Consider the following 8,231-nt stretch of genomic DNA (forward strand, 5'->3'; position numbering starts at 1 on the left):
GCCCACTAGTAAACATTTACAGGCTCTGGCTATATGGTATATGACTGTATTTGGGACTAATAAGTAAATCAAATATTCAATCAGGTGTAAGCCACTTTTACCATGTTTTAGGAAGACAGCACATCCATGTTAGCATTGGTTAGCTGTGGTAAAGTGCACAGAGTCATAGAGCCAACAAAATCAATTTCAGCAACATAGGAGGGTGAAGGCAAAATGTTTGGAGGAAGACCACCCTAAGGCTGACAGGTCCGACAGGAACAGAGATATGAACTAATCAAGTACTTCCACATAAATATACTGACCAGTGTCTGATATGAAGAATTCATATCCTTAACCAAATTGAGTACAATCTCCATTTGGACCTAGTCAGGGTTCCTCACCCAATCAGGTCCATGTACCCTCAAATTTCAAACTTTTCCAACCAATTTCACCGGCTGCATTACTCTTCAATTAAATGTATGTGCTGGGCATGGTGGGTGAATAAAAGGCTAGTGGCAGACATGTGCTCTGCAGTGCAAGCAAGGTCTTCAGGTGCTCATGGTTCCTCCTGGTGGCCCAACAGAGTCACAGAACGTGCAACTGGTGGCTTGCAGGTTGACACCCCATTGAAACTGTTAACAACTTCAAGCTCTGGAGACTCCCCAGATTTCCCACTTCACTGCTTTGCATGTCCTCATCAATACCACATGAGTGGTACCAGGGAGTGAATCCCATGGGTTCCAAATCTGCTATGGATATTTGTGCACCATAACGAGAAGCAATCCCAAGACGAAACAGAGCTCCTAAAGGATTGGGGGTAACAGGAGTCATCTCACCCTCACCTGGACTGAGGAAGTTTCCAGAAATTCTCCCTGTCCTTCCATCTATGTGTGATAGGGTATGGGATTTCCTGGGTGCTCCCTGAGTCTCAGGGTGGGGTCGATGGCAACTGCCTTCAGTTGAGTAGTGTCGGGTTCAATCACCAATCTTTCCCCGGCCCTCAGCATTGTATATTGGGCAATAAATACCACCAACCTATTCTAACTGGTGGATGGTGGGCAGGGTCCAGTAGGCTGGAGAGTAGTGTATAAAACAATGTAATTTGTTATCTCCACCTGCCCATTGATTTCAGGGAAATGGGTGAGGGACCTTGGTGAAGGAAGGATTGAATGGCTTAGGGCTAACTCAAGGCATTGTATTGTGCGACTTGATTCATCAGAGAAATAATAAATGTTTGCATTCCTTTACAGTTCAAACACTGGATGGCCATATGACAGTGGATTATTTGACAGACACAAGCTAAGACATCAAATTGGAAGTTCCTGAAAGCTAAGTTCAACACATACTCAACTGTGTTTGGATAGGACTGGTGAGGAGCCTCAGTGGGAGAAGAATACTCTTTTATTTTTCCATTTTCAATACCTCTTTTTTATTACCTGTTTTTTGATGAACATGTTGAAAGACGTTTTATTTGTTTTGGTTCTTACTGTCACAAGATTCATCCTTGAAATACAGTTGATGACATGCTTTGGTGTAGATGGAACGATGGTCATGGACGTGCAATAGCTACAACCTCAGCATTCAAGAAGGGTAATGAATGCTGTTGTATTTTCATGACATTGGAAAGAATTTAGAGGACTCGACTTATTCTTCTATATGCTCCTGCTGCTTCCTCATCTAAAACGAAGACTGTGGCTTGCAAAGTGTTTCCATATCTTCATTTGCCTTTCGAGAAGACTGCTGGACACTACTCCTGAGGGTGTTTTTTTCTGTATTGTGCATTACTGAACATTTATGAGCAGTGAAGACCGTCAACGTTTTTTGAGTAGGAGTCACACATTTTTATGATATTTCACCTTTACACACCTTGGCAACTGTTAATGCAAATTGTTCTTAACCTCACATAATGACAAGTAATCAACCTTTTCTGTGTTTTTGTTTCAGAATATGTTATTTAGTCGTATGATCCCATGCTCTTAGAGCCAGCCAACCCTCTCCAGAACGTCTACAGTTCCTAAGGCAAAGTTGTCAAACACATTGGTGCTTTTTTCTCTATATAGATTTGTTACATAGTCTGAAAAATGTTTTGGTGGACTTTCCTGCTTAGCTTTTATTAATATGGGTATCAACAGAACAAATATGTAAGATGAGGAGCTTTTGTAGCCTTACAAATTAAAAGTTGTTTTGAGAAACATAACATAAAACCCAATAAAAGGTATTACCTTTTGTTGGTCAATGAACAATGCTGATGTCAAGCTTTACATGCTGCTAAGGTCCCTCCTCTAAACGAGTCTCTGGTCAGCCCATCCTATGATTAAACAAATCAGGTTACAACAAAAGTCATTCATTTGTTAAACTTCTTGTACTGAAAGGAAATTAATGACTAGGTGATCAAACAAACAATGTGTGATCTTTTATAGTATGTCAGTCGTGTTAATCACTGTAGAAAGTGCATTTGAGAGACCATCAGCCATTGGTTGTGATTAACATTTACTTGGACTTCTATTTAAAAAACGGAATCCACAAATGCTCTATAGAGACATTTCATCAGCAAAATGTAAATCAGAACATATTGTGCATATTTCTGCTTCCAGTGGAAATTATTGATATATGACATGAAAAACGCAGGCTCACTAATCCAATTCAGGATGGCAACCACGTGGTATTTAAAGAAGCCATACACATGTTCCAAAAATCAAATATTTTGTTAATTAATATTGATGTTTTATCCAATCAAAAACTGTTTATATATGTTTAGTTTAGAACTTTTGGTAAGCATTATTCTTACTCAGGTGCCTCTCAATTTTTGTGAACTACCTTGAACCTCTCAAATCTTAAATGACATCAGAGGAGGATAGGTAGTGTATTGTGGAGATCTACTATCGTAGTGAAGGTGCAAGATAAAAGCATACTGTTTTATCATTGACAAGAAAAGTGTATATTGATCTTAATTGAAGATGCAGTCTTTGAGACTTTGTTTATTTAGTGTCATACCAAGAAGTCAATTACACAATCAAGCCAATCAGACTAATGCTCACTATTTTGGTAAAACAGTTAAGTAAAGTAATATTATAAAAACCATTACTGACTATTAGATCCTGGCGAGGACACTTCTTTATCCAGGAGTGGGTAGTGCTTTGTAGTTAATTCATGTTTTGGTATGAAATTTATTTACACGTACTGTCCTTGGGATGTTAGTATGCGTAAGAGGTTATTGCTATTGCCTATGATACTGGGGAAACCTGAGGGATTTCATAAAAATTGGAGGCTGTAGTTGATTGTAAAGTAATGAAAATACTTCCACAAAAGGAAAGGTTGCTTCCCCCTGTTATTGCAGCATGCACCTCCTCGATACGACCAGCCCATACCTTCTATGAGCAAACGCTCTGGAGCTGGTATTTCAAGATTGAGTTAGCATCTTACTTTTCTTAAACGGGTAAAATGATAAGCATTGAATCTCCAAAGATCTACCATATTTACTTTTTCTAAATTGTTTCCTCCTTTCAAGCCATGGTAACCTCAATTTACTTCTAATCTAGATGACACTCAGAAATGCAGCACCTCATTGTATATGTGACCGAATATTTGCCCATACTTAGTGACACTGAATCCTGTCGTACTGTCTGAACTTGCTGCTTATGATCCAGTATCTTTATCATTGCTGTTAGCAGAGTAAGGTTTGGAGTGTTAGTTTTTACATTTTTGCATACCTGATTAACATGATGCCATTTATCAATTCACACAAAGGAAAACAATACACTTAGCGACTGACAAAAAGTCACTGGTTATTTAAAAAATCGCTTACAATAATGTGAAGCTAGCAAATGTGTCCAGTACCCCTGAGTGCTTCTACCGTGCCCATTCCCAACACCGAGCCCTAAATAACATCATCCATGCTGCAGACTATCTGATTAAAAATATAATAGGGTCAGTCAAATCCTCAGAAGCCTGTGCTGGTTCGCTCTCCTGCTCTGTATCTCATTTTTAAATCTATTCCACGCAGATGATGCAGGTCGCAACCTACAACCTAGCTACCATTCCTCTCCTGAAGAGAATCTTCTCCCATCATCATGTACCATCAAGACAGCACTTGACTCACCTTGCCCTCTGTACCCAATACACTGATTTTACACCTCTCAGCTGTATACACCCTTTTTTTGGGATGCACTCTTTTCCTTTGTAGCCACGTTTACACTATGCAAGTAAAATACATATACACGACTAAAAACCATGAAGGCCTTTTTATGAATAGTATGAATTTATCATATCTATTTTTGGAAAATCCTCTACGCCCAAGAAGAAAACCGAGAGTCATTTTCTTTTAAAAGAGAATGCCTTTGTAGATCAGTGCATGCTCCCGTGTTTCCTTTTGGCTGCCTCGTACCAGAGGATTACAATACTTGTTAAACGGAAACTTTCACATAAACTTCCTCGCTGACCTGTCCTTCCTGAGACATTATGTTATATGGCCTGATGAAGATGAAAATAAATAACCCATATCCGCACGTCTGCCTCATGTACTTCCAACCAAGTAAGAAGGAGCTGCACGTTTTGGTGCACCAGAGATGACCATCTCGTTTAAAATATGGGGAGACATGTAGTCTAACTATATAGACAATGGTACATGGTCAGCACCAACATTCCGACATAAATTATAAGTAAACCAAAAATGATCTTCACAAAATATTTACATGTATGCACATTTTCAATATATGACATTTCAGGAAACGTTACTGTATCAGCCATTAGCTCTTCATCTACATATTATCAAGGTATATAAATGTGGAGTTAAGTATAGTAATTCTATACTTATATATAAATATATACTTCCTTTACAATATTATGGTGGTCGATATTCTGGTCATGCTATAATTGCAGAATGATATTGTGTACTTAATATTCTGCTAGTATACCACAATGACAGGTTTTAACCAAGTAATGCTGCACTATGGAGACATCCAGCAGCAAGGAGGGCTCTTTTACATCTGTGCATTAGTCCAGGTGCATCGGTGAAAGATAACCTTTCAAATGTTGGTGGGCATTCAATCCCTACTTAGGAAGCTACTATTACTCTTGACTTCTGAAAAATACATATTTCCTTTTTTTTCCACCAGCCATATATTTTTATATGCAATTAGGTTGCGAGCCAAAGGCGGGGACTGAATTAATTAATTTTGTACGCATTTTCAAAGCAACTTAATTGCTCGCTTTTTATTTTGACCAGTGATTTCAGTATTGGTTTCTGTGGAAGTAGTAGGTTGCAGTATTACCTGTCTGCAGTTTTCACCAGGGTAATCCCACTTTTGCCAATACTTTTTGGTAGCAGTGATAATATAATCAATACAGGTTGATGTATTGTGTTAAGAAACAGCCCATGGAAAGTCAGCACTTTTTCGTAAATGCTATAGCCGCATAATATTTTGTGTCAGAGATAATTTAGATTAGCACATGTCAGATATTTATGGTGAGCTAGTCGGACCTTGCCTTATAACAAAAAACATTTTGATTGAGTAAGTCAATTGTAACGATGACTTTTCATATGCTGACAAATGACTTCGCACTTGCTTTAAAGAAGGTACATTCTATATACCTACCTTTGTTTTGTTTTTATTCTAAATGTAATTGTGAAGATCTAAATATGTTTCTTTTATATAACGTGTGTTACAATCTGTTCTCTGAATTAACTTCTGCACTCTTTAGTTTTGACATATCATTTTCTTTCAGCAATATTGAAGAAATTATCTTCAGCAGGCTTTGTCAATGACAGCTGTTGTCAATTTACTGTGGAAACAACAGTCCTCAAACTGCCTTACATTTAAGCCCTTCTTTTCAATCCAACTTTCAAAGGAACAGTCTCACTTTTGTCCCTTAAAATAATGTATTTTAGGTAAAATAATGTAGTTGTGTACATGCCTAGTCATATACGTCTAGAACACCCTTCAATGACTAAAATATATATTTTTAACATTACAACCACCTCGTGTGTTTTCACGTAATGCAATTGGTTCATGCACCTCTTTAGCACCGTCCATGATGATTGGACAATTTGTCTGTGACAAAGCTCCGAATCAATTTACAATTGTGCCATACATGTGATGATCACTCCTTCTTGTCAAATGTTAGGCATGAGGGCTCGTAATGATCGATTCTTGTTGGGAGAAATGTTAGAGCCACGCTTGAATGTCCCATTTTGATGACGTTTGCTTGCAAAGGTTGCATTTTAGCAAATAGACGTTGATTGTTAAGCAGCACCTGCAGAAGTAGACATTTATATGTGAGGAATGGAACTGTTCCAGAAGACTTGGCAACTACAAATGCTACAAATCGACAAGGAAGAAGTTTGTACTAAATGTTGACCTTAGTTGGAATAAAGCAATTCGTCTCTCTTCAAGAAACAAATATGGAATTTTCAGAAATAAACACAAATCACTATCATGGAAGTAACCATCTGTCAAAATATTCAAGAAAACATATTTACTTCTAGAGTGTTGTGAATCCTGCCTCAGACACATTGCCATGTTTTTCATATTTTATAAATCATTATCACGTAATATATTTTACTTTTTTTTCTGAATTCGTACTGTCTACGTTCATAAGTGTGTGCCTGCTTGCCAAGAAGGGTGTAAAAATCTGTCTACTCAATGTACAAGTGTGAGAAATGAAAAAATGTGCATTTCTTATAAAGGTGTGTGGAAGAGTGTGTGGGTGTATGTATGTGTGTATGTATGTAGGTACACGTCATATAATCTTGTTAAATATAATCAAGTTGTTCATACGATTGGTAAATGTGAAGTCTTCTAAAGTATATGCCTTCTTAGTTGTCTTTATGGTCCATGTAAATACCAAATGTTTCAAACTGTATACCATAAATGTTGCGGAATATTACATTCTTATGTAGATTACAAAGTCGTGTATAAAGTCATGCTACAACCAACAGTAAATTAAAAATAAATTATGCACATTACTATAATAAATATACACAATCAACAGAGGTCCATTTGGTAATTCATTTTTCCTTATCAACAGCAAACTTTACTTTATTTGGAAGTAGGGTTTCACAAAATCTCAAAGACCTCCCCTCGAGACGGGCATGTTTTTGATGGGTTACAACATCAGCTATTCATGAACACACACATGCCTACCTGTCAACCCAATAAAGAATACTGATATTTTACACCTGCTTCCCCATCATCTGAGATCACTTTTTTATATGTGTAGTATACTTGTAAAGCGCACAGCTGCCCCAGCAACGGGGCGTCCCGGCGCTGTATAACTCTGGGGAACCCGTCCTGGCTTTCCCTGTGGGATGGTCCCTTGCTGGGAGTCCCCAAGGTGGAGCCAGGCATCCCCGGAATTGGTGGGGCCGTTGTGGAGATTAGGCAAGCTAATGCCCAGAGTTGCCGAGTGGAACCCCTGATTAGAGTAAGCACCGAAGCGAGAATTATCGAGTCCGCTGACCAAGGTCCACAAACCTGCCGCGTCGGGAATTGAACCCTGGTCCCAGGCTGACTTCTGCTCTCAGGCCGGCCGCCTCTAACCAGTGAGCCACACTACTCCCCATATTTCATAGTTTTCTATTATAGTAGAAGAGCCATCTAGCTGTAAAGACGATACAACGTTCTCAACAAAATATTGTAATGCTTCTGAGCCATAGGGATATCTGCATTTGGCATATACCTGACATTTATATGTAAAGCATACACATATTCCAAAGGATCTTATGGCACTGTTGTAGGGTGACTAGATTTTGAGAAGCAAAAACCGGGACAGGCTAGACATAAAGGTAGGACTAAAGTATTTTGCGTCAATTTTATGTCTGGCCTGTCCCATGTAAATATATATATATATTAACAAAAAAACAAAGGTTACAGGGACATTATAGTTAGGTTCAGGTTTTACACACACAAAACCATAGAAATTCAGCAGTTGTAGTTAGAGTTATCTCAAGTAACTATGACTCATGCCCTAAGGTAATTATAACTCATGCCCCCACCATACACAGTGTTCCTATTAATAATCTTACAGCAAATGTTGCAGTGATATTATCAATTTTGTCAGAAGATGCTAGGAGTGATGTAATAAGTGGGGTAATTAGCAGTGCTTGATGTGGTGCAAGTTATACTTACTTGTAATAACTCTAACTGCTGAATTTCTGTGGTTTTGTGTGTGTAAAAATCTGAACCTAAATATAACATCCCTGTAACCTTTGTTTTTTTAGTAAACTTCTAAGGTTTTTAACTCTATTTCCTAAC

The 8,231-nt window shown here is 38.1% G+C and overlaps 1 protein-coding gene across 1 annotated transcript in view; it reads left to right on the forward strand.

The window, feature by feature from the left end:
* The window catches only part of SLC6A2 (solute carrier family 6 member 2), a 1,355,875-nt gene extending 1,348,905 nt beyond the window's left edge, over positions 1-6,970 (forward strand). Inside the window, exon 15 of the mRNA XM_078668346.1 lies at positions 1,230-6,970. Coding sequence (XP_078524472.1) covers positions 1,230-1,253 — 24 coding nt within the window. The 3' untranslated portion in view covers positions 1,254-6,970. The remainder of the gene's footprint in view (positions 1-1,229) is intronic.
* The last annotated feature ends 1,261 nt before the right edge of the window (positions 6,971-8,231 follow it).

Source organism: Lissotriton helveticus, chromosome 12, assembly GCF_964261635.1.
Source record: "Lissotriton helveticus chromosome 12, aLisHel1.1, whole genome shotgun sequence".
NCBI lineage: Eukaryota > Metazoa > Chordata > Amphibia > Caudata > Salamandridae > Lissotriton > Lissotriton helveticus.